The 27845-nt window shown below is 38.0% G+C and overlaps 3 protein-coding genes across 3 annotated transcripts in view; 1 reads left to right on the top strand and 2 right to left on the bottom strand.

Moving 5' to 3' along the window:
• Positions 1-18187, bottom strand: part of Fic (FIC domain protein adenylyltransferase) — a 34536-nt gene extending 16349 nt beyond the window's left edge. The window contains exon 1 of the mRNA XM_086904177.1: positions 17773-18187. The gene's annotated coding sequence lies outside the window, so the exon portion shown is untranslated. The remainder of the gene's footprint in view (positions 1-17772) is intronic.
• Positions 5585-16474, bottom strand: LOC100871310 (uncharacterized). Its single transcript, XM_012490174.3, has 2 exons — positions 12360-16474; positions 5585-10356 (listed from the first exon to the last, which is right to left on the bottom strand). Exons 1-2 carry the CDS (start codon positions 12462-12464, stop codon positions 8662-8664), a joined length of 1800 nt encoding a protein of 599 aa, XP_012345628.3. The 5' UTR covers positions 12465-16474; the 3' UTR covers positions 5585-8661.
• Positions 18188-23902: 5715 nt separating the features above from the next.
• On the top strand, positions 23903-27576 carry Dh31 (diuretic hormone class 2). Its single transcript, XM_031918544.2, has 4 exons — positions 23903-24040; positions 25831-25936; positions 26383-26487; positions 26620-27576. The coding sequence occupies exons 2-4, from the start codon at positions 25851-25853 to the stop codon at positions 26750-26752; spliced, it is 324 nt and encodes a 107-aa protein (XP_031774404.2). The 5' UTR covers positions 23903-24040; positions 25831-25850; the 3' UTR covers positions 26753-27576.
• The last annotated feature ends 269 nt before the right edge of the window (positions 27577-27845 follow it).

Genomic DNA, 27845 nt, shown 5'->3' with positions numbered 1-27845 from the left:
TGCGATCGTTCGTTTATCTATAATAAATTATAGTAAATTAGGATAAATTAGGAACCGATTATTCCAAAAATTCCGATATCGGAATCGGATCAGACCCGTTTTCTTCGTACGGCCTTCTCCTCGAAGCGAACCGATCTCGTTCCAAGTAATCGCCTTCGAGTAATTTTCGAAACCACGAACCATCCTCCTATTAGAATCTCTCTTCCCTTCCTTCCTCTTCTCACTTTATCGTTCCTAAGTTAATTTTTATACCATAGAAATACGAAATCGAACGAATTTTTTTTTTCTACGCTTTTCTACGCGGTAAAAAATTTTCATTTCTCGTTAAACCGAATTTATACCGAGTCACTATATTTACGCACGTATCTGGACGGAGCTGGCTACGCCGGAAGAAAGACGATGGGAGATGGATGGAAAGTGGAAATAAGGATAAATTGAAGGAAGGAGGTGAACGCGCGATTGATACGCAGATCGTGGCCGCAAACAAACGAGGCAAACGCAGCTGGCAACGCCAGTCACACGTGTCATTGCTGTCGAGTGCTAATGCACCGAGGTCACCAGGAAGCCGCTATCTAAGGCACACGCGGTTGCGAGAGTCCGATATCGTTGGTGCGCTCTTTCTTTGTAACGAACAGCTGGTCGAGCTGAGTCAGTAGTACGGCCTTGATTGCCCCGTAAGCGGAAGATCGGAGTTTGCTTTCGTCGTGACTCGTCGCGTCGCGTCGTCGTTCCGCGGACCGTCGTCCGACGACGTGCACGTGTTTCTCCTCCACGATAACCATCTCTCAACGTATCGCGTATCCCCGATATATACATATACATATATATATACACACACACACATATATATATATATGTATGTATATAAAATTATAATTATCGGTCGATCACGAGGACGATAGATAGACAAACGACGAAACGGAACGGTGGTGAAAGTCCGACCGAGTTAGCGGTCGAGCTCGATCCAACTGTTTCGCGTTTAAAATTTAGTTAGGTGGTCCGCCGCTGCGCTGCTCAACGCTGCCGGCGGACCGATCGAATCCAACCAATTGCGCCGTAACTTTGCACACCGCGATGCGTGCTCGTTCATCGACCGACGCGACCACGCGGCAACCAGAATCACCGATACCGCGAATATGCTTCTCGCATCTCGATCGTCCCCCACCACGAAAGAGAAACGCAGATAACACCTTCCGAGAAGATTATCTCGCGCGTGCTACTGGTGCACGATTCGCGATCCAATATTTTTGCGCTTCGTAAACCATCTTCTCTTTCAACCTATTTCGAATGTATCGAAACGATAGACGAAATTCTGAAATCTCCTCGACGATAAGTTTCGCTCTCGCGTGTCACGCGGAAGACCTAAAAACCCGAATAACGCGAACAACGTCCGCGTTTCGGAAGACAATGACGATCGCGGTATGATTCACGATAAAACCGATAAAGCTGGACGCGCATTACGGCGTAATTACGTCTCGTACTTTGCCCTTGCTGTCAAGAACAAGCGTCATCGCTGCAAACTGATCGCGTTACACTATTGCTCTCTGCATTCTTTACTCGTAGCCGTGCACGTACAATACATGCGTGCCATGTATATCAGCGATCGCAAATTAAATTAAGGAAAAGAAAGGAAATAAATATATTTCGTCGCGGTCGAAAGATAATCGAGCAACAACTATCGGCCATAGTTTTTCATCGGCGACTCGGATTCCTGATTTTTTTCAACTCGATTTCTTTCTTCCTCGATCCGTGTTATCCACGTTGGAATACAAGTACGCGCACGATTTCCGAGGCCTCGTCGCGTATAAGGCTTTTTCGAGTGACTACATCGCGGTACCTTTGCTCGATCGTGAATCACCGTATGTGAGTCATTGCGCGCGCGCGCGCTCGTATCATGGAAAACGCGCGATTCTGGATCTCGAACGAACGGGAGGGGAAAAGTTTGCGTATATGGACACGTATCGATGGATTTTTCGTTCTCTACGCCATCGAACCGGCACGAGTCGAAAGAGGAAAGAAAATTTCGATTCCTCCATCCACCGTTTCCGCTTCTTTCTTTCGCTCTCGCTTTCCTCTCTAGCCGAAGCGCGAGTAGAACGGTATTCACGTTCTCGGTGGCCTTCGATCCTCTCGATCCACCATCGATGTATCGGGGCCACCATCGGGTGTCGATCGGCGAACACCTCCTTCGGCAAAAGTTATCGGTTCTCGTCTACCGTCTGCCGTTCAGCCCGCTCACCGTCTGCTCGCCTCCACGGAGCTCTCTCGTTTCTTTCTCTCGCTTCTTTCTCTCGCTACCCGCCGGTTAGGAAAATTCTCGATCTCGTGTATCGATTTCGAAACGAGAAGGATCGACGAAAATTCAAATAATAACTCAGATCAGAGAAGAAGAATGGAAATTTTGCAGGAACGTGGATTCGTTCGAGGTGGTGATTTCGCACGCGAAAAGGAAACCACTATACGTATAGGTGGAACGAGTGAAGGGGCCAGAACAGCGGCAACGGTGCCAGCAGCTTCCTGCTATCGGTGCAGGAAGGACGGAGTGGCGCGGCGAGTAGATGGGTGGACGACGGGTGGTCGAGTGGGGGTGGCGACGGCAGCGGCGGCGGAGCACGGAGAGAGAGAGAGAGAGAGAGAGGACGAAGACGAAAAAGCCTTGAGGCTAGCCGGGTGGCATGGCCTCGACTTCTCAGGGACGACTTGGAAGCGTTTCCGTTCAAAGGCAAAGCGCGCTCGGTTTCGTTTCGGCGCGTGTTTCGACGACGACGCGTGTGGTCGTCGCTTCTTCCGTAAATAACAAATATCGAGATTATATCGAATTTATCGCGTGAGAAATCGCGCGAGATAAACGGGAGAGAGAGAGAGAGAGGGAGAGATTCGATCCGTTTTACAATTTTTTAAGTCCCGAATGGTTGGACAGAGAACGACCGAAAAATTATTTTCCAAGCAATCGATCACGCTTCCGGTTCGTTGATTTCATCTCGAATAGCCTTGAATCGCCTGATCTCGGGATCAATTTGACGTATAGGACCCGACGTCCCGACCGAGAAAAAAGAAAAAGAAAACACGTTGCAACCGTTCCGCTCTATCCATAAATTATTCTCCTTTGACCGCCGTTAGACAACCAGTTTCCACCATAAATCCAACTCATCCGCCAATATTCAGTTCAATCGCGCAACGAGACTGCGTCGGATATTTGGCGAGGAGAAGAGGGGAGGAGTTGTCGAAAATCGTGTTCCTCTCTTTCTTCTCTCGATGGGAAGACGCTTGCGCAGGATCGTCCTCGCGAGGAGTAATCGGCTGCAACGCGGTCGAACGTGGCAGCGATCTTTCGTTTTCTCCGTTCCCGAGTAGCTGGAATAAGTAGGTCGTCGTGGCGTGCAAACTGGCCGGAGTCGCTCATGCAGCACCGCTACGCGAGTTAATGTCGCAAGCTCTGACTAACCGACGCGATTTTTCCTCGCGAAACTAGTCCCTCTCTATCGAGGCTCGGTTATCAAGGCGATACGTTGCAACAGCGCGTGTACACCCACGCTTCGATTCGAATCGACTCGTCACGACCCGAACCAGCTGCGGCGGCCACCTCTTCTCGACTCGGATATTTCGCGGATTCGATGAAAATGACCGGCCGGCCATCCATGTCCCAACGGCCGAAGGAACAAAGAGAAACAGAACCGAACGAGGATGAGAACGAGAGAGAGGGAGGGAGGGAGGGAGAGAGTCGGGTTTACGACATCCGACTTAAAACTGTCCAAATGATTCATAGCGTTCACCGCGCATACACACACGCGCGTAGTAGACCACCACTCGGTCGACCGGTTTTGGCACCCATAGTCTCTCCATACCACGATACACGTGTTTCCAATAACTTTTCTATCGGAAAAGGATAAATAAATCGAGGAAAAGGAGAATTCGTCTGACTCGCGTTTCTCTCCTCCGCGTACACATTTATACGAAATAATTTTGACCGATTTCGAAGCCAAAATCGGCGATGATCAAACCGAGAGAACGAAAACTCACGATTCTCGGTTTCGCGCACGCGAATCACGGCCTCGAGCCGTTCCACGAACGGGGATCGTTGCTCGCGAGAGGAAATGCCGAGTCGCGTTCGACTCAACCGCGAGATTCGAACTCGGAGACCTTGGACCAACCATTGACCTCGATAGCTATACGCTACCTCGCCGGTATGCAGCCACCAGCATCCTCCTCCTCCACCTCCTCACCACGCTCGTCTTTCGTCCTTTCGTTTCTTTCTCTCGTTCGATCGTGCGTACAACGCGCGGATTCGACCATCATTTCGTACGAGCGTAACGACCGTTCCTTCGTATCTTCGCGTCGTCGGTCGATCCCCTTGCTACGCGCAAACTGACCCGCGTAACGTTCGCAACCTTGCTGCTTGATTTCGATCGTTTTGTCAATTGTTGAAAGGTAATCGGGGGAGGGGGAAGAAAACGAGAGAGAAAAAAACTCGTGCAGGAAGAATTTTTGTACTTGTTTTTTAACAGGGAAAAATTTTCAATGCGACTCGTTGCAACTCTTTCTTCGAGCATTATGGCATTATAGGACGTAGCAGCATAGGGACACGTGTGAAATTTGTCGATTTTACGTTTTTGGCGGCCGATTCTTCCCCCGATTACCTTGACAATTTGTACACGTATAGAAATAATTTGGCATTCGAGCGCTCCTTGTATCGAGAGCAATTATCGATCTCCTCTCGAATACGATACATGTGTATACGTGTAACGATAAATGAACGCAGAAAACCGATAGATAACGTTTGCCGACATCGCAGCGTCGTGAGCACGATTCGGCCAATGCAAACAACGGAATACGGATATTGGCACGCTTGTCCGCGTATACGAATGAATACAACAACGCCACCACAGACCTTGAACGTTTATTTTACCACTTGGAACTCGGTCCGGACGATACACGCGCGTACACACACTCTCTCTCTGTCTCTCTTCATTCTGTACATGCGCGGGAATGGAAGAGAGAGAGAGAGAGAGAGGGGGAAAGAGATTAGCTGCGCATTTTGCCTCGATTCTTCGCTACATTCGTTAAATACACGAGTTCGTTTCAAAAATATCGAGAGACCGGAATTAAACGCACACACGTGCGCGCGCATGATGTGATATCGAACGATCGTAAATACGGTAATTTGGTTTACGATGATCGAGAGAAAAAAAAAAAAAACGAATCGAGTCAAATAATAATAGCGGAATGTAAATATCGCGATCGCGAAAGAAAGACACTTACGTACGGGGGAACACGGAAAAATAATTGTACGTTGGGCAAGCGTAATAGATATTCTACGCGCATCCCACTCGTGTTAAAACGCGTCTCGATCCCGTATGCGCGAGAGGTGCGTGCCGCCAGGCCCTCCCCTCGCTGGATAGGACGACTCGTCGCATCTGGTGCGAAAAGGAAAACGCGAAGATGGAACGGGATGATTTTTTTTATTCGAAACGCGACGAGTAATAGTAATAATAATAATGATGATGATGATGATGACGATCGATGACGACGACCATGACGATGACGAGAGGAGGTTGTTAAGTACGAAGAGAACGATACGTATCGCTTTGTTTTTTAAATATTTTTTTTTAATAAGTTCGATAAAAAAATTATATAAATGGGATACTTAATAACAAGGTGATAAGTATTATAAACAAAGGGCTAGATACAAATGTACAAGTTAGTCATTATCATACTTAATTCCATTATCGTGTCGTATATAATAAAAACTTAAGCCTATGGAGATATAAACTTGACCAGTTGACGATTCTCGTTTTAACTACAAACGCTTTCTGGAAACGCTTGTTAATTCCCTTTCTCGCCGTGTGTCTGTAAATCTGGTAAACGATAGGCGCGTTCCTCCGCGTTCTTTGCACTCGGAAAACTCGACGAAAATTCATGGTTGTAAGAGAAAAGGAAAGAGAAAGATAGAGAGAGAGAGAGAGAAAGAAAAAAGAGGGGGAGGGGAGAGGAGGAGTTTCGTACGATCAAATAATAATAATAATAATAATAATAATAATAATTCGAAATAAAATAAACATCGCAAAAAGAGATTATTATAAAAAAAAGCAACGAAACGATAAAACGATTTTACCGAGTAATTACGCGTAAATGAGGAAGGGGAGGGGAAGGAAACAATGGGAGCAACTTATTTATCATTCGTGAATTTTTCAAAGTGATTATCAACGTTGGCATTACCCGCATTGTATCGTACTTTTTCCTTTTTTTTTTTCTTCTCTCCTTTTTTTCTCGTCCAATTCGAAAAAAGGAATCGGTATAAATTTTCATATCGCAATATATGTGTGTGTGTGTGTATATATTCTCGTCCAAAAATAATTAATGGCCACGTTTTCTTCGTTGACAATTTCTCATCGAAGATTTGTTTCGCGCGTCATATTCGACGCGATATTTATTTGACGAAAGTAACAACGGCGATCGCAAACAACGTACGACGGCAACGACGATCGATCATCGATGGGTCACCGTTCAAAAAAATAAAAAAAAAAAAAAAAAGAGAGAGATGCGGTTAGTAGAATTGGAGGGAGAAAAGGTCGGATATCGCTTTACGGATCGTTCGAGCGTCGTCGTTGCTCGCCGCATCGCCAATTAATCGTTCTTTTTCCATCCATTTACACGTTTGCAAAACAATCATACGTAATATTGCACTTTGGTGTGTTGTCGTTTATTTTTACAATAGCTATTGGCATAAATTACAAACACGTACGGTGAATTACTTTTTCACGTTTCTATTTCCTCTTTGTTTTTTTCTTTTTTTTTTTTTTTTTCCTCATCGATGTAACGAGACTCGCCTTTCGCCTTTTTTTTTTTTTCCTTTTTCCTTTTCGGTGAATCGGTGAAAAAGTCGTTCAACGTGGCTATCATCGTTCGAGCGTACATTGTTATTCATTGTCGGCATTACGATATATACGGGAAAACGTATTACATTTCAGAGAGAATCGCGCGTGCGATTTCGCTTCGATGGAAAAGAAAAAAAAGAAAAAAAAAAAAAGAAATCAATTCGATCGGATCGAATTCATCGCGCATTTCAAATTTACGTACGCATTCATACGTACGTATATATATTGTATTTATATACGCATACTTTGCGAAAAGAATCTTATCTTCACGCAACGCATGACACGACACGACACGAATATCGAATCTAATCGAATTAAAGCAAACCGTCGACAACGCAGCGATTGTTGCAATTATTTTCCCTTTTTTCTCTCCTCTTTTATATTATACTTTTATATTATCGTTGACACTCGACCCATTTCCCATATAGGTACTCTCGAAAACTGATCGATCATCGGATATCTTTAGATAAAAAAATATTTTTCACAGCCTATCGAATCATAGAGAGAGAGAGAGAGAGAGAGAGAGAGAGAGAGAGAGAGAGAGAGAGAGAGAGAGAGAGAGAGAGAGAGAGAGAGAGAGAAGGCACGATGCAAGCGAACGGGATAAAAATAGAGCAGCGAATCTCTGGTAGGAAATGGGTAAATAACTTTGGCCCTTGATTATCTTACGTACGTTTATCCTATACGACGGATCTGCAAAAAAAAAAAAAAAAAAAACTTATTCTCGATCGCGTCCAGCGATATTTATAAACATATCCGTGTTCGTATTTTGCCATGACGTCTCGCGATACGCGCGAACTTAGAACCAAGAAAAAAAAACGTGTGGTCGATATATACGGAAATTGATATCTTCCATCTTCGAAGAATCTAAGAGAACGAAACAAGCTATAGTTACGTTATTCTTTTGGCAGTTGCTTTCTTTCTTTCTTTCTTCCTTTCTTTTTTTTTTTAAACGTTGCTGAGCAAATCAGGATAATATCGATGAGAAAACGTATAGTATCTGTGCACGATCGAATCCGGCAGTGTATAGTGTTGTATAGTCTTCCGGTAGAAATCGACGAAAATATAAAAAAAAAAAAAAAGCTAGCATCGAGAGAGAAGAATCGTGATCGATAAAAGTAAACGCGTGGATCGATGATTAAGTTAAAAAAAAAAAAAAAAAAAAATAGTAGTACCACTGCTGCTGCGTAGCGCTAAAAAGATAAAAAGAAAAAAAAATATGAGATCAAACGTTTGACGCGGTATCGAGGAGGAATTCTCACGTTGGAAGGGAGAGCAAACGAGAAAACGTTCGTTTCTTTCTTTCTACGCTCTCGTTTCTCATTACCAAATGACGGCGATCATTAGTATGTAGTCCAATTCCCTGTTTTCTTCTTTCTTTTTTTTTTTTCTTTTTTTTTCTCTCTCCTTCGTCAAAGATGCGAAAAAGGACGAGTTCTCGATGACCTCTTCCCACCTTTTGTGTATAATAATGCCGTTAAAATAAAATAAAATATATTTATATATATTTATATATATATATATATAAAAAAAGAGAAAGATCTTATATCTAATATACTACACGAAAAATGTACAAAAAGACCTGGTGTCATGTTGCGTATTTTCGTATTTTCAAGATTGTCGTGAAAATCCGTTTAGATTTAAACGGATACAATTTGGGGCAGAGAAGAAGAAGAAGAAGAAGAAGAAGAAGAAGATGCGAAGAAAATCGATGATCCGGATTTATAGAATAGTATACGCAAAATGTGTTGGAATTTCGCACCGAATAGATCGAAATTGAATGTTTTCAAAAGGTAACCCAGTCGGAACCTACGCCAATGGTGGACAACATGTCCGTGACATCTGGTGTACAGGAAAATTCAAAGTGTGATCCGCTGCTCGAGCTAGCAGTTTCGAACGTATCCAGATCCGTGGTTATCGTTTCCATATCTAAATCGATCTTGAAATCGGACGGTTGTATCTGCAACAGATCCGTCAACGAGTAAAGATCGGCCAAACTCGGATTATTGGTCGATTCCTCGAGTTTGACGACCGTTGCGGCAATGGTGGTATCCCCGATTATATTATTAGGAGTATCGATGATCGTGGCAGTGGAAGCGTTGTTGGTATCGTCATTCGTCCCAGCCGAGCCGATAACGGCTGCGTTCGAATGTTTCGTGTTCGATGATGTCCGCCCTCGTTGTTCCGTACCCGCCCCGTCGCTCCTGTTTCTATCCGTATTCGTCACGGGTGTCGACAAATCCGTTTCCATCTCAATTTCCGCCCCTTCGCCGTTCAATTCCATCTTCATCTTTCCGTCTATCGTCGTCTCGATCGTTGTTCTCCCCGTGCTCGTGCTCGTGGTTGTCGTTCTCCCGGTGCTCGTCGCCGCTCCCACGATGTTCGATGTTGCCGAATCTTCCTTCATCAGAAAGTTCGATCGACATTCCAGATGATGGCTGTTGTGGTTGCTGTGGTTGTTGTGGTGATGGTGGTGATGGTGGTTGTGGTCGTGGCGGTGGCGATGATCATCGTCACCGCTATGATTTTGATTTTGATGGTGGTGATGATGATTGCTGTGACGGGGTGTTCGTACGCGTAAACTTTTGTCCGAAAGTAGATCCATGTCTTCGACGGAAGCGGCGAAGGTAACGGGACCGACCGAGGATAGCAATCGATCCTTCGGCTCGAACGTTGTTTCGTAATCCATCTCGAAACTGGGCTCCCGCTTCATTTTGCCAACGGTAGAGGACGCTTGCGTAGCTCTGATGGTGGCGCGGCGATCCGTGTTTTCGTTAGCCATTAGCCTGCCAACGGTCGACCCGCCGCCACATTCCAGCAAATTATCCTCGTAAAAGCTCGCGGATTCTGGTGAATCCGGTGTAACGCAAGACGGGCTGCTCGGTATTTTCGCGGTGACGATCGGTGGACTAGGCGTGTAATCGAGAGGAGGTCTCTTGTCCAACGCCAATCTAACCTTTAAACGCGATACAGGTTTGCTACCGACCGAGTGAGTTTGCAACCTTTTCACCGCTATTCCGCTCACGGTATTCCCTGCACCGCTCGTTTCCGAATTGTTGTTGTTGTTGTTGTTATTATCGTGATTCCGCGCGTGATTTTTACTCGACATTGGACCACCACCACCTCCTCCTCCTCCTCCTCCTCCCATCGATGACAAACCCGATTTCCTCAGCTTCTTACCTCCCCCCCCTTCTTTCGTTTTTTGCCCTATACACGTTGCCGATTTCGAAGTTTTTTTCCTCGGCCTATATTTGTAATCCGGATATTCCACCATGTGCAATTGCCTCAGCCGTTCCGCTTCTTCGATGAACGGTCTTCTTTCCGCCTCGTCCAACGTTTTCCAACGTCTTCCAAGCCGTTTACTGATCTCCGCGTTATGCATGTCCGGCTGAATCTCGCAAATTTTTCTACGTTCGATCTGTGACCAGACCATAAACGCGTTCATCGGCCTCTTTATGTGATTAGGATTGTTCTTTTTCGTCTGAAACAGAAAAGGAGAAACATATTTATCGATATACGATTCATTCGCGAATTTTTCTATCCACCGATAAAGCGCGCCGCGTTTATATTTTTTTACACTCGGTGAAATGCTCGCTCGAAGAATTCGCATCTCGAGATAGATCCGAATATATAGGCATCGCGTGTAAAGATGACCACAAGAAGTTTTAAAATCAGTGTGGAAATAAGATTGAAAATACGTTTAAGACGGGTCGGATCAGACCCGTGTGGCTCATAGCATGGATAATAACGTTGTCGATTAGTTAATTGGACAATTTACGATCACGTTGTATCTCTGTGGCCAAACTAAAAGTAAACGTTATTATATATACGTTGAACGCGTTCAAACTCGCGCATGCGCTCATAATCGTTCCTGTAACAGTGTCACGAGCCTTTGCTACACCTTTTTCGTTAAACGATAATCTATGTATCGTCGAAAACTAGGAACAGTAGTAGCATTGCAATCTCCGTTCTATTGGAATTCTAGATATCATCGATTACTCGGTACGCATTAGAGTGGAAATCGAAAGGCTATAATCTAGGTTACGAAGGTGGAAGAACACAGCTGCTTAATACATAGCGATCATATGGTATACAAACGCGTGCTTGCTTGCAACGGAAGAATCTATCCGTATGTACCGTTCTTCTGTACTTTGCTTTCCGGCTACCAGTATAAATTGAAGTAATAATTGACCCGCGAACAATTCTTCCAGTTCTGTGGAAAATTTATATTAAAAAAAATTATATCCCGTTTTAACTTTTTAATTTAACGATCAATTATCTATCTATTTTGTTCCCGATATCATGTATATAATTATGTGTACTAATATATATATATATGTATAAAACAAATCTAAAAATAAAAAATTAATTGGAAAATTAAAAAAATGATCCAGAAAAAAAAATATGCGATATTGTAATTTATATTCGTATGTAAATGAATCGAACGATGATCAAAACATCGAAAACTTTGTGCGCGCGTGTGTATGTATATTTAAAATGTAATTTATATGTAGATAACACTATTAAATATCCGATAATCATGAAATTTGTCGAGGAAAAAAAAAAAATTACTTACGACAGATTTCGACAGATAAATACAAGCATAAAAGCATATATAAAACATATTCAATTCACGTAGCTGAATTGATTTAGTTGTTCGTTCGATATCTCATCTGCGTATATACTACAACAACAACCACCATATCGCCATCGTTCATTGATATTTTTATATTGTCGAACGAAATTGATCTGTTTCCGATAAATGCGATAATATGCGAGATCTTTTTAAAAAATTTTTAATCCCCGTTTAATCCGTATTTTTCATTCGAATTATCGATTTCTTTCGCACGAGCGAATGATCTTTGGAATGATCCATTTCTCTCTCAAAGATAAAATTTCATCCCACGTTACAAAATATATATAATTGGAAGTGAAAATTTTATCGAGAAGAAACGGTAACGTAGCAAGATCGTAGCAGACAGAAACGAGAATGAAAAAAATTTTATCAAAATCAGAAACTATGAGAGAGAGAGGGGGGGGGGAGGATAGGAAAAAATTTTGAGGAAATTTTACGAAAATCCTTGATGAAGAATTGTAAACAAAATTCAAATTCAATGCAGGAAAGAATAATGAACGGTGGACAAAAATAATCTATCCTTCCGTTGGACGGTGTTTTGTCGCTACAAAAATAAACAGGCACGTACCTCGTGTTTCTTCTCGTAAAAATGTTTAACTGGAATAACGCGTTAAATCTAAACTACACGCATACAAATATATATACACATATCTTCTTTCCTTCTCTCCTTTTTTTTAAAGAAAAAAAGAAACGTAACTTTTGTTCGATCCGTGAAAACGGATATAACATGTACTATATCATTGTTGATAATACGGATAAAATGTATAAAAAATACGGATCATCTCGTTCGAGATAATCGACAAAAACGAGTCGCTAATTCGTAATGTTTTAAAATAAAAATTACATACTTGCGTGGCATCCGAATACGGTGTCGCCGAATTTTTATCCACAAGCAATGATCCAAACATAGGAATCCCGGAACTAGAGGGACTATCTTGTTGTTGCGGCACCATTTTGCGGGCCGAGAATTACAACAAATTTCTTCTTATCACTTCACTTCTCTTAATCACTTCTTTTAATTTGTGACCGCGACGATACACTGCACTTGAAAAAAATTGCAAATTCGAATCGTAAAGAAGAACGAACGATTCGATGTTAAGAATATCTTGAAATCTTTCTTTTCTCATACGATGATATGTCTGTGTATTCGATATTTCACTTGAGCAGTCTTTTTTTTTTTTTTTTCTTTTTCTTTTTCTCTCTCGTCTTCTCTTGTTTTCCTTCTACGACAGTATCGTATCTGTCGTTATTATTATTGCTTATTTCGATTACCAATATATAATTATCACCACCACCATCACTACAATCACCACGTCACGTTTACTTGGGCGAAAAAAACAAAGATAATTTTTCGAGGATGGCAGTTACGATTAATGATGGAACGTGCGATAAAATAACAATGAGAAAAGACTACACGGTCAAGATGTATCGGCGATCGCAAGATAGACGGCAATATGCGAGAAGTTTATTATCACGCAACACTATCTGTCAGAGTTGCAAGCGCGTAATAATTATTCGTTATTCGCACGCACGACAATGATACGCGATGCGATGCGACACGGGGACAATGTGGACGCAGCGTAAAGAAAAACAAAAGAACGATTGTTTTTCAACGTACACGCACTTTACACAAAGCACTATAAAGTAATAAGTAAACGAACAAATATACTTAAAAACTGTCCCCACACGTCCTCGATTGCTCGTTTATGCGTACAATATTCGTGCGTATATCTAATATTTTCAATATCCAGTGGCTGCTCGTCGATCACGAGATGACATTATCGACCGCAACGACGTCGTAACGACGCTCGCCCGACGAGCGCTCATTCGCAACTAACTCGCCCTCGCGTCAGTCTTCTACCTCTATACTACTACGCTCAGCTGAGACGCGGGTACCACCTACCCCCACTAACCGTGTAAACACGCTGCCTTTCCAGCCAGTCGCGATGCAGCCGTTCTTTTCTCCCTCTTTAACCCTGAAAGCCTGTGTACGTTGCTCCCTTTTCTCTTTCCTCTTTCTCCGTTTCCCATCTCCATCCCTCCCTTTCCACCTATTTACGTACACTTCTCCACTTGAAAGCTTTAAAACTCTTCCAACTTAAGCATCCGCGTACATCCGTACATATCGATGCATGTGTCCGTGTATTCGCGCTTGTTTACGTACTCGTATACGGCTCGTGGCTTCCCAAACTCTGGCAAATCGACCTATCTCGTCGACTATTTATTCATCAACTTTCTTTTCTGCATTTTCAACCATCAATTTTTCATTCCATTTTTCGATCATCGTTTCTTTTTTTTTTTTTCTTCTTTCTTCCAAATCTCCCGTATCGTTCCGATCATTCGTCGACCTATCCGTTTTTCCATGAATCTTATCGCGATTATAATTCGTCTGCATTCAGATGACCGATTAATTTTTATAATCACGATCGTTTATCGTATCATCGTCAAACGCGTTGTTTACACTGGATAAAAAACAGCCACGGACAATACACCGGATTAGATCGAGTTGAATTGCGGTATCGCGAGGAAAGATAAATACGATAAATCGATTGGAATAAATAGGAAATAAGTAGGCATCGACTTATTGCATATCTCGTTGCGATGCATCGGCTCGTTTGTCAGGATCATGGCGAAATCATCGTTGACCCCATCCTTTCTCGTCAAGGATGGATCGGAGAAAATGAAATGGAATCGGAGAATCGCGGCAGCACGACGACTAACACGATTCGTGTGCGCACGCGATCGGTGGGAGCGGCTGTCGCCACTTAACCGGATGCTAGCCACAGCAACGGAATACTAAACACGATTTTCCTCCGTCTACTCGATGCGCATTTATAAAAATACGAGTAAACGCTATGACGAAATATCTGCCTATAATTATGGCAAAATATTAAGATCGACGTATGTGGATCGACTCGTACGATCAACGATCGAACAAGCGTTCGATTTTCCTTCTTATTCGTATTTGTGCGGGATTATATGCGGGATAGAATATGGACGGGACGCCCTCGTTCGAGATGTTACCAGAAACAGAACAGGACAAGAGAGATTTAAAAGAGAAAAGTAAGTGCTTACAATTAACGTTCGCCTACACGAGCATGAACACTGTGTGTCTTGCGAAACTTACATGCTCTCGCACTCTCCGCATCTACACATCTATCGCGTGGAACACCCGCGCTCTGCATTTCACCCGTCTGAGTCACCGTATCACGCGATAAATTGCGCAATTCTACAGTTCGCTATGCTTCTCGAGGAAGTGAAATTGCGATTAAGGGTATAAACCACATCTATGCGAGATTTTCTTCTCTCTTCTTTTTTCTCCCTTAAACACTCTCGTAACACGCGTACCGTACGAGCGTTAGAGTACACGGCAGCGCTTTCGAACTTTGGTGAGAACCTTGGAGAGGAAAAACGATCCATCCTTCAAGGTTTCCAATGACAAAGGTGTTCGCCTAACCTATACATATTCTACGTATATACGTGTGCATACACGTATGAATTTATACACATCCGAAATGGTTTCAAAATACCGAAGGAACTACACGTATATATCTTACACATATTCCAACGTCCCATTATTCCGGCGAAAACACGACGCGACTCCCCAACCACTTCGCGTGGCGTTCAACACTTTGCTCGAATGAAGGAAGCGCGGTGATGGATTCCGTTTCGAGCCACGATATACCACTTGTTTTCCATCGTTTCGATGGTTCATCGTTCGATCGATCGATAGATAAAACGATCCATCCATCTTTTCACTTCGAGTCGTGAAAATAGTCATTCTCGTCCTCATCGTAACGTACAGTTATCCTTGGACCACGATGCGATTCGCTCGACTCGACTTCGCTCTACCTGGAAACGAATATCGGTCCAGCTGTCCAGCTGTCCAGCAGCTGTTCCTACCTTCTTCACCTGCCCACCTTGTATACACGCGTATCAACGTGTATGCGTCCACCACCAGTTTCGATGTTTAATTCGAAAACGTATTCGAGATTCGAGATGCGAAACTTGCGCGTGTCTTCTCTACATCTATATACATTGTAGGTTATACGGAATGAACGCGGAAGGGGTGTCGCTTACCGCTACACACCCCGCATCACAGCTACACTCTCTCGTTCCATCTCCTTCTCTTCCATCTCGCTCGGAACAGAGGGGAAGAGAGAAAGAGAGGGACGATAATTTAATAGCATAGCCACGTATCCGGTTCTTTTCACCGCGATCGTATATATATTCTCTTCCTTTGCTCCTCTCTTTCGACACATACATCTAACTTTTTTTTACGCGTATAAATATCGTAAATCGTTATTAATCATTCTCAAAATAAAATAAAGTTTCAACGAATTCGGTGTAGGTAAATACAATGTGGAAAAAACGGACGTGTTTTGTTTCGTTAATTTTAAAATAAATGGCTCGGATAATATCGAACGAATAGGACGTAATTACGCGTATAAGATAAGAAATAGAATAGGTAGAAATTGTGTATGGATATATATATATATATATATATGTATACTAAGCTATCATCGGAAATAATATCGGTACAGAAGGGAGCTACTAAGTCGATTTCTTGCACCTGTCCTTTGTTATCACGCGCTGTTTATCGTTCTTTTTTTTTTTTTTTTTTTTTTTTTTTACTTTTTCGTTCCTGAAATTGATCGACCAAAGGATAAAAATATATCGCACCAAGACGAATTTTCTCGGGACGAGCATTATTACACGATGAACTTTACCGGATGGAAAGTCCATTTTATTGGTTTATTCGCCCGAAAGATCAAGAAGGAACAGGTGTGAAGGAACGATATATACACCTGCGCGAATAAACGTACATCGGTTCTACTGTCGCAACAATATGCCTTGCTTCTTCGATGCGAAAATGCTTCTCCGATGCACCTTTCATTAATCGAACACGCCACTTATTTATTCGCGCTGTTTACGATGAGACGAAAAAGAAAGGGTGGGGGAGAGGGAGGGGGAGGGGGAGAGGGAGAGGGAGAGGGGAGGGGAAGCGATAACACACTATCTATCTTTGAAAAACGTTCGGTCCAAATTTCTCGTCAATCGATCCCGTAACATGATCGCGGATATTTCGCCGATGTGCTCTTCAGTAATATTTTTCGATGACGCGATTCGATATCGATACATTTTACTCGTGGAGAATGTAAGCCTAACCACGTATATGGCTGCGGGTACCCGGATGGATAAAATTCAGCCTCCTTTTTTTCTCAAACGATCAAAGCATTTACACGTATATCTTTTCAGCTATATACACGTTTCGAATATACACGTATACACATGTACCTTTCATCTTCTATACTAATTTTCACTTTGACGTTTTGCAACGAAAAAGAATTTTCAACCGTTGATCGTATTATCATCGAGGATCAGTTAGAAATTTGAATGCGATTCTATGAACAAATCATGTATATTCTTTATAACTTTTCATTTTAAATTTATTTTTCAAGCACTTACCAAGATCTGTTGCTTTTATTATATTGAGAAATTTATAGTGAGAACATTTAAACAAAAATAATTTCAAACTTGTACGAAGAGCAAGTATAGACAAGAAAAGTAAATAATATGTGGTAAGTATAGGAATTGAAAATATAAGGATCAACGCCATCTTTCAGAGTGATGCAAATGAAACAAAGATAATAAGGAGAGTAGAAATAACGGAAAGAGACTAGAGTTAGAGTAAGAATTGAAAACCAGAGCCATCTTTTGAACGTGAAAAAATATCTCTGAAAGTACTTAAGAGATGGCGCTAATCCTAAATTCCTATTCTATTTCATCCTACTTTTAAAAAGATGGCGCTGATGACAAATTCTTAGTTCATCTATCATTCTATTTGCTTCCTATCTATCTTTCATTTGCAATATACTGGAGACGAAATCATTCGAAATAAAAATTACTACTTGTACATTTTATAATTTTTGGAATTAAAAATTTATCGAAAATATTTGATGGAAAATGTTATCCATCACTTTTTTTTTTTTACTTTTCTACTTTTCTATTCTTTTCTTTTATTTTTTATATAATATATAATTCTATCACTGATATATATATTAATCATATAATGATACAATTATATATTCCATATTAATGATTCAATAATAATAAGTTCTTAACTCTTGCCATTTAGAGATTGTTCGAAGATTACGATCCTCCCTTCTATTCTTTACATGCGAAAATATTATATTATTATTATATTATAAATTTTATTTTTTTCATAGGTTTGCAATCAGAATTTAATTTTTTTCTTACCTCTTCGTGACGAATGATCGGCTTACTCTCTTGAAAAGAAGCACTGATTCTATTCTATGTATCGAAAACGAATATTTTGAAATAAAAAAAAAAAAAAATAAAAATAAAAAACTACGCGTCCGTTATTCATGTTCAACGAACAAAACACTGATTCTAATTTCGCGTATAATTATTACAATTAAATTTACTCAGATTTACTTCTTTTATTAAATTTATTATTTTGTTTAAAAAATAAAAACTATTATTACGAAGCAAACACTGATTCTACTGATCACATTGCGCGTGATCACGATACCGGTCACAAATAAAATTCACATAGAATTCACATAGAAGAAAATAAAATATGAGTTCATATTTATTTTTCCTTCTTTTATAGAAAAAGCATTTATTAAGAAGAATTTAAATACTATTATTATTATTATTTTTAAAACAATTATGTTGTAAATGTTTTTATTAAAATTAATAATATTATGTCAAAACGTCATCTAATATATTAGAAATATTTGAAAATTTTTACATGTTATAAAAAATATACAAAAAATATTACATTTCAATATCATTATTATTATTATTATCTTGATATTTTCAATAATGAATATAATTACATAAAATTACATAAAATTATATAGATATTATGATAGTGAAGAAATTCAGTAAAAAGAAAATATAAAAATACTTACATACGTTTCCTTTCTATATAGAAATTTAAGCTTTACTTCTCTTTCTCTTAAAACATATTGAAAATCCCTTTTTCGAACTTAATCAGCAATCGGTTATTTATCTGCGTAAAAAAAAAAAAAAATCAAATCTTTAAGATAATATACGATTGTAAAATTAAAATAAAATAATAACTCAAATTCCATTTTAGTGGTGTGAGTAAAAAAAAAAATATAATCAAATGGGTAAAAAAAAGAATAAATTATTTTTCTAAAAATTATTAATTATAATTATATTCAATAAATAATATGAATAAACGAAATATAGTTTAAAAATATAATATAGAAAATTAAAAATTAATAAATAAAATGTAAGAAATAATTGTGTAAATAATTATGGAATAAATAGGACATTTTACATGTTTAACCATCTCGAATTTCAATAAACAAAATAATACATGTAACGATTTCGATGCGTCGAATTACAAATTGGAAAGAAGAAGAGAATGTTCGACTCAAAACATGTCCAGCGGGAATCGTCAATTTCCCAGAAAGGCTATAAAAAACGTTGGAAAGTAAAACCAAAACAAATACAGAAATAATAACACTTGAGTTGAAAAACATAGGAATGACGCATTTAAGAAAGAAATATGTATATGAGAATGAAATATGTATAAATTGATTGTGCTGATTTAACTTTTAAATACATCCACCTTTGTGGGCATAAAAAGAAACAAAGAAAATTTATAATAATTAATAATTTTTGTTAAAATAAATAAAAAACTTACTATATTTGCAAATCATATATTTGAAAATCATCTTATTATTTCTGGAACAAAAACTATTACACTTTTAGAGTTATTCTGTCTTCGAAGTTTCAATTGAACGATAATTATAAAATTTAAAATCATGATTACACAAACGATTATGATTAAACAAATTCGTATTAATTATATAAAATTTAATAATCGTAATAAAATTTAAGTTTAATAATCGTGTAACAATATATTTTATAAATTAAATATAAATTTTATGTAATTATGCACCTTTAACAATGGAACACGACCTATCACTACGATTTTCAACTGTAGACTGGATAATATGCGCATTATAATGCGCATTGATCCATTTCTCCAGGTTAGATCTTAGCGACTTTCTGATTGGTTGAAATAGGTTCCACGATTCCCTATTCGTTTTAGCCGCGCGAAAATTAAAGTATAATAATTATACTTCAGTTCAAATATTAAAATTATATTTCAATTTTAGATTTTATGTACATCGAAATCTCATAAAAAAACTTAGATAATATAATAAGAATAGAATAGAATTATTATAATTAATTTAATATAAAATTAGAAAAATTGAAACATAAAATTGAAATTTAAAATAAAAATTGATCAAATATGAAAAGATAATATGATAATATAAAACGAAAGTTAACATAAGATGTATCTAAATATTTAAAAATTACTGAAATATATGATGATGAAAGGATTTAAGTCAAATCGTAAACTAAAAAAGAGGCCGAAAAATAAATAAAAAAATTTCTATTAATTATAAATTATATGAAAAAATGAGAATAAGAAGAGAAACGAGAGTCAAAGAAAAAAGATAAAAAAACGCAAGAAAACTTTATCATTAAAAATATTATAATTACAATTATACTATTAAAAATTTACAATATATATATTCAAAACAAATATGCATAAACGTAACATGATATATACTTACGTATGTGTTATTATTAAAAGTGTGAAATAGTTTTGAGACCTTCCAAAAGAGTACTCCACTTACACTCGTCACGTGACGAAACAAATTTGATATTTGTTTGTTGGTTGGCATGTTACAAGTTAACAAAAGCGTAACAAACAATTCCATTTTTTAAAACTTTGAAATAGAATTTACAATAATGTATTTTCGACATTTGCTTTTCTTTTTTAAGAAAAAGCACTGACAGCAACTATGGATAGTCACCTTTTTTCGGGAAAGATAGTTGAATTAAAATATATGTATATTTCATAATGAGATAAAAATAAAAATCACTACACTATTAAAAATATAATCAATTATTTCTTTATTTTTTAAAATAATAATTATATAAGAAATTATATCGATTGAAACACAAATGAATCATCAATCGGATAATTAATCAATACACAACGAAATATAAAAATTTCGAGAATCGATCACAAGAGCAAAAATTATTTTTTATGAGAATTGCTCACAAGAACAAAAGTTAGTCTGTCCAGAGCAAAATAGTATTTTTCTCAACAGTCGATAACTCAAATTTTCTCCAGTTAAATACAGTCGATTAAACAGAATACAAATATTAACTTTTTTTAAAAAAATTTCTCCGTACAATACACTGTTTCGAAAAACGAATCAATGTCACGTGATTTTTTTTTTTTTTTTTTTTTCAATTCTTTCCCTTCTTTTCCGCTATACCGTTAAAATTTTCAATTTTTCGCGTATGTAAATCAACCGTCAAATATAACACAGTTCTGGTGCAAGTAATGGGAGTAATGTATAATCGTGCGGAAAGAAAATAAAATAAATAAACAAATTAAGGCGATCGAGTATATTCACAAGCAACAATCATATCTCCACGAATCATTCTATTATTATTAAATATAAGCGTAAAATTCCATTAAGCGGGAAAGAAATTTCAACTTTTTTTACTTTTAACTTCCAGTGAATCACTTTCTAACGAAACATTAATTCCCATCATCGGGGCGGATAACGGATAACCGATAATGTATAATCGATTTTCCTTCGAGCGGAACAGACCAAGTTGAAATTCCGTTAGAACGTTAAAGCTTTTCGAGGCGAAAGTATCGTAATTTTTAAAAGATGTTTGGGTCGTCGAGTGCATAAAAGGATGCACATTGCTCGTTACACGTAGGAATCCTTTTCCCACTTTTCCCACATTGGGGAGGATCACTCGCTTCGTGGGATCGAAACGATATTATTTTTTTTTTTTTTTCGAAGCTGCGCATTTTATTGAAACTCAAACTTCTCGATTTCAACTTTCTCTCCTCCCTTTTCCTTTCAATCGTAATACGCGCAATCGACTACAAAAACGATAAATTCTAATTACAACGAGACGGTGACGCAACGGCACAACGCTGATAGATTACCACGAATATTATTACGTAACACGTTAACACGTGAGAAATAGCAGGTCTCTCGAGAAAGAAACTTGTAATACGCGTAACGTAGATCACGTTTAGGACGAGCAAGTATCAACCATCGACCAACGCTCATTTCCCAGTAACTCTCGTAACTTTGCTCTCGACACAGTTTAGATATCTTGGAAAATCATTAAATCGACTCTTCGTTCCCTGGAGAGGAAAGGATAAGAGAGAGAGAGAAGCTATCATTTTAGGATTTAGGGGAGTAATCGAAACGGACCAATCTTAACAAATAAAACGTAACTAAACTCTATTTTCTATTTCAGTGAGAGTGGAAAGGGAGCAATAAAAATTCTTACGCTCGTAGCGAGCCTAGCTTGACGAGCCTTCTCTTATCTCGGCGAACACATTTACGTATAATTCTCGAGGCGTCAAATTGTCTCCATCTTGAACAACGATTGTTCGATAATAGAATGGGTGAAAATAATAATCGGGTGAACAATTTTTCCTCCCCCCGTTATATCCCACTTTAGAATCAATATCTATGAAAATAAGTTTAAATAAACCGAGACGTTTGAATAAATCGGGTGAGCACACCGGCTATCCCGGATTAATTTCCAGTTTATGTCTCGACAAATATCTCGTAAAACCGAGAGAGTTATTTCGTTTTAACGTGTAACGATATCGATTCCTTCATCCATGCTTCGATTCGTATCTATATCGAGAATGTGGAAATTCTACGGTGGGAATTATATTGGAATAAAAAGAAGGAAGGAAGGAAAGAGAGAGAAAAAAGCAATAATTTCTTTCAAATTTTTTCCCCCTTTCCTTCTCTTCTCTTTTTCTTTCTTTCTTTTTGTCCCTCCTTAAAAACAAGGACAACGATTTCATCGCAAAAAATCTGAATCGCTTCGACTTAACTTTATCGCGGTGTTCGATCCCTTTCCTTCCTTCTTCTCTCGACTAACGACTTTTATCGATAATCGATAAATCGATGTGTCTTAAGGAAGAAAAAAAAAGATACAAATCGATTTACGGAAACGATTAAAAGGTTACTTTCGCGGATGAAGTTTTTTCTTTTCTCTTTCTACCTTATAACGTTTATATTATAATATTTCTCGCTCCCCTTTCGTCCCATGCATCTCCCAACAACTCGTCTACCTTTTGCCCGCGTTATTTTTCTAAAATAAAGAATTTCAAAAGAATTTTTCCACATGTGAAATACGCACGATTGATCATTCTTATTTCCCTCGACTCTTTTATACGTACCACGATGACATTTGTTACGAGCAAGCGCCATCGTTTCAGGGGCATTATTGAAATGGCCTATCGGCCTATGATTTACATACCGACCAGCTATACCACAGCGCAGACGGCGCCCTAAGAAAGGGATGAGTTATAAGCGTGGCAATAAACGGTAATAAGATTCTCGAATTCTCGTAAATATCTAAGAGTACGTAGGAGGAGGAAATGAAGGAAACGGGAGGCGGACAATATGTTTGTTGCGAAAATCTTAACTCGAGATTAGGATTCATACTATTATTCCTTTTTTTAAAATTTTTTAATTCGAGCGGAACATTCTCTCGCACTTTTTATTTTTAAAGAAAATCCAAGGAGATGGAGGTATCCTCGAGATAATAATACCAAAAAATTGTTGTCTTCCAATTGTTGATCTATTTTTCTTTCACTCATACCTTGGATGGATAAGATTTGTTTAATCGAATCGATCAATGATAAGACGCGATAAAAAGTGAAAGTGATTTACCTTACGTAGCGGTGCGTTACAATTCATTCTTCTCTCACTGTTATACGATATAAAAATTAAAACATTCTCCTCAATGGACGCAACTCTGCCCACATTCAAGAAATCGATGGATCGAATACGTGACTAGCCACCAACGAAATACCATTTTCCCGCTTTGATCGTCCCTTCTTCATCTTTATATTTATACATCCTTTACATTTGATTTACTTAATACTTTAAACGCATTTATACTCGAAACGGGAGAGAATTCATCGTGGCGCGAAATCGCATCCCTCGGAATTATCTTTATTTATCTTTTTTAATTGGGGGGAAGGAACGGGTGTTAAAAGGAAAGAAAACAGGCGAAGAACGAAAGAGAGGAAGGAAGAAAAATGGACGAGATGTGTTGCGGTGAATCAACGCGTCGCGACAGCGGAATTCAGCAGAGGGCGTTACGCTCGTTGGTGGTTATCGAAACGATATACGAGAATCGAGGGTAGAAAGCTCGGACGGGGTAGAACACGGGACCGTTTCATTGGCCGAGACTCTTTGCAAGTATTACGGGGTGGGGATGGAAATGGGGATGAAACAAGTGGCGCAAAGCCGCGGGCTTATATAAACCGTCAACAAGAAATTCGTATTCACAGAGCGGTGCTCCTCGCCCTCCAAGGAACAACCTTGTGTCTCAACCTGACCGGCATTCGTTACACCCCGCGTTATTACCCGTTAATCGTAAGGTAAGCGGCTAATTTCTCTTCTCCCGTCTTTCGAAAGCGTGTTATACGTGTTATTTTTTTATTTATCTACGATTTCCTTCCAATCCTTTGCGATAATTTTTCAACAAATGGACGGGAAACGATATTTTGCAATATCGTACATAAATTTGTTTACATTAGATATTAAAAGAATACGTTTATACGATGGTTATTAAACGTGTAATAACAAATTGGAATTGGTCGAAGGCTACGATTTATAAAGCATTTTATTACGAAGAAATTGTTTATTCTTTTTTCTTTTCTTTTTTCTCTTTCCTTCGTTCGTTTATTTCGAATCGAAGCCGAAATTCAATCAGCTAATACATTGAATAAATACATAAACAGAAGTGGATGAATTCTCGTCTAATATAACGTTCGAATATATACGAAGAAATATTCAATTTCTCGTGAGAAATTTTTTCCATATTCGGATGAAAATAAATTCGCAGCACGTCCGTTACATTTGTTACGTTTGTCAATTAAACGGTAAGTCGACAGGGTAATTGGGTTTGGGTTGTTGCATTTTCTTTCGAAATTCTTCTTGCCCTTCATAAGAATTTTCAGGATACAAATTCGGATTAAACTTGTACAACAAATTTTTCGTATCGTTCTCGATCTCTCTATGTAATTCCTAGATCATAATCGAACCGAGTCGATAAAACGGAGCTGCAACGCGCAGCTGTTCTTCAATTTCTTGAATTTTCATGCTCGATCGAGCCTTGCGATTCACCTTGTTGCGAATATATACTGCTGCTTAGTCGTCGGATGGAAAGCGGAAAACGGGAAATGGAAAACGAGATACGGAATATGGAATACGGAGGAAAAATGCGAAACAAAAGAGTGGTTCTATTATTATGAACTGACAACAATTCGAAATCGCTTTTTCGACGGATCTTCTTTTACTTCTCCTCATACCGTCCTTTTCCTGACCAATGGATACATTTATTTCTCGTTTCTTTCTTTTTGAAACAGTATCAGATAGATCTTTCGTGATGATTCTTTCAAACATTTATACACTTTTAACTTTCATGGTATACGTATATATATATATATGTGTATGTATCCAAATATATTGAATCGTTCTTAACGAATGTAAGTAGACGCGTGAAAACGTATCGTCAACATCAATTATCGGAAGCGCTGAATCCAATTATCCCGTGTTACGGCCATTCGGCACGCTCAAAGCGACTCGTGATTGCCTTCCAATAAAATACTAATTGAACGAACATCGATACTGTCAGAAAATGGAAAGGAGTCGTTCTGATCCGTCTAATTACCAACTTTCACACGTGTTAATTTCCATAAAGTTTTCAAAGTTTTCTTATGTACAACGTGTTAAAGATAGAGAAAAGGACTACATTACATTTGTAACGAATACTTTATTGAATTGTATACGATTTATATATTATACTCGCATATGCACGTATTGTAACGTCAGTTGGGAATCGAAACAATACGAAACGGAGGAATCTACTCGAAAAGTTGGCCACGATCGGTCTTTCCTTCCTGGATTGTCGGTTGAATAGTTTGTTAGTCGCTTTAGCCACTGAATGCATCCATTTTCTTTCGAGACAGAAAAGAGAGAAAAGAAAGGTGATATAAACATATAAACTCTCTTTTTTCATTCTTCTTTTTCATTCCTACTTTTTTCTTTTTTCTTTTTTTCTCTTCATATCGATGTGCTCAGAAATTTCAAATAAAATTATATCAAATTTTTTACCGAATCAATGAAAATTAATATTGAAATGAAATCATATTATTTTCGATTCCAGATTTAAAAGAATCGTCGAGGATGCAGCAAGGAATCGTATCCTTCTACGTACTGTTAATGCTTGTGGCTCTTTTCGTGTCGTCCAATCTTTCGACGAATGCTGCACCGTAAGTCTTTTCGATTCTTTCGATTTTTTTTTTTTTATAATAAACCTGATCAATTGTTCGATGTTTTTATACGATTTCAAAGAGATATGCATGATCCGAGATGATATATTATATAATGCATAAAAACACGAATCAGTTTAATTATATTGCAAAGAAATAGAGGAAAAAAATATATACGTACGTAAAGCGAACGGAAGACTTATCTGGCAATGTCAGAAATTTAACCTAGTTCCATTTAATGAGAGAAAACGATTCCAGTGTATCTAAAATTAAAGGGACGAGAATGTTGTTGTTGTTGTTATATCTTTCCATTCTGTTAGGATCACGTAGCTTGATAAATGAAAAAGTTATAAATTTGATAGTCAAAAACGAGTATATTAGGTAACGAGATTTTCACGAACATGATATTTCGTGATTTAAAAGAGATTGACATTTTCATTTTATAGTCAACAAGGATATTGGAGTCAATTTGACGAAGAAGATCCGGAAGCATTGATGGAAATTATTACTCGACTTGGCCACACCATGATACGCAATCCAGAACTTGAAAAGTAAATATACAGCACATAAGTATCATTAAATTGATACGCGTGCCATATTTCGTTTTCGTTCTAATCATAACTTGCTTACTCGTTAAAATGTCATCCGTTTCACGAATTTCTCGCGAAAATTCATTTTTACAGTAGCAAACGAGGATTGGATCTCGGTTTGAGTCGCGGATTCAGCGGATCACAGGCTGCAAAACATTTGATGGGATTAGCCGCGGCAAATTATGCCGGAGGGCCCGGTCGTCGACGTCGTTCTGAACAAGCTTAGATTAAAACTCGTTGGTTTGATCGCGATTTCGATTATTTCGAATTTTAACATCATAGATGTTCACTTATGCGCGTTCCTTCTTGCATTCGTTCGTAAAGATTTCTTCTTTTCTATTCCAAAACGAAATATGTAAGAATTTTAGCCAATTTATCTTTCGATTAGTATTATATATAAATTAAATCCACGTTTACTTTAAATTAATTTTCTATTTCTATTTCGTATATCCGATTCGTCCAATATTTTTGAATTTATAATTTATTTCGATATAGTAATAAAATAACGAATTAAATTCTAGTCATCGTTCTAGTTATAAAGTAATTTTCGTATTCGTATATAATCAGAATGTATTTCGCGAAAAATAACATAAAAATAACATAGATAAAATTATATAAATCACATTATTATAGAAATTATGATCGATCGGATAACCTATAATTAAAACTGAATACGAAAATCTGCTCGATTTTTCGTGTTTCTCATAGATTCAACGAAGCAATGTTTTCTTTGCGCAAGAATATTTTCAACGACAATTTCAATCCACAATTCTAACCGACGTAATGACGTAAATTTTATTCCGAATGAATGAAATTATAGGAAATATTTTCCCGTTAATAAATTAATATTTATTAATATATTATTAATCGTATATACCTATAAAGCTTAATACTCATACAATCATAAGTATATGAATGATTATTATTTATTTCTTGAATTAGTTGTATATTTTATACCGATTATGTTCTCGAACGAATGCTGTTGAATCCAACAGTCCAACGTATCAATACGTATGTAAAGTTAATGAAAATAAATCCAATGTACCTTTCTTTTCTGCATTATTTTTACTACTACTTATTATTTTTTCCTTATCTTTTGCTTTTTAAATTTGCAATTTGCACAAATACCTAATCATAAATTAGATTAAATTTTTCATTATACTTTGATTTATTGGTACAAGAATTTTTTTATCGATAAAAATAAATACTCATAAATAAATAACCATCAAATCTTGAAAATTATTATTATTATTATTATTATTCATTTATAATACATATATATATATATATATAGTAAAAAGATATTTATATAAAAATTA

The sequence above is a fragment of the Apis florea genome, unplaced genomic scaffold (genome assembly GCF_048593485.1).
Source record: "Apis florea isolate Af1SG1 unplaced genomic scaffold, ASM4859348v1 contig_2350_pilon, whole genome shotgun sequence".
Lineage (NCBI taxonomy): Eukaryota > Metazoa > Arthropoda > Insecta > Hymenoptera > Apidae > Apis > Apis florea.
Note: the sequence above shows the minus strand (reverse complement) of the source record. Positions and strands in the feature narration are given on the sequence as shown.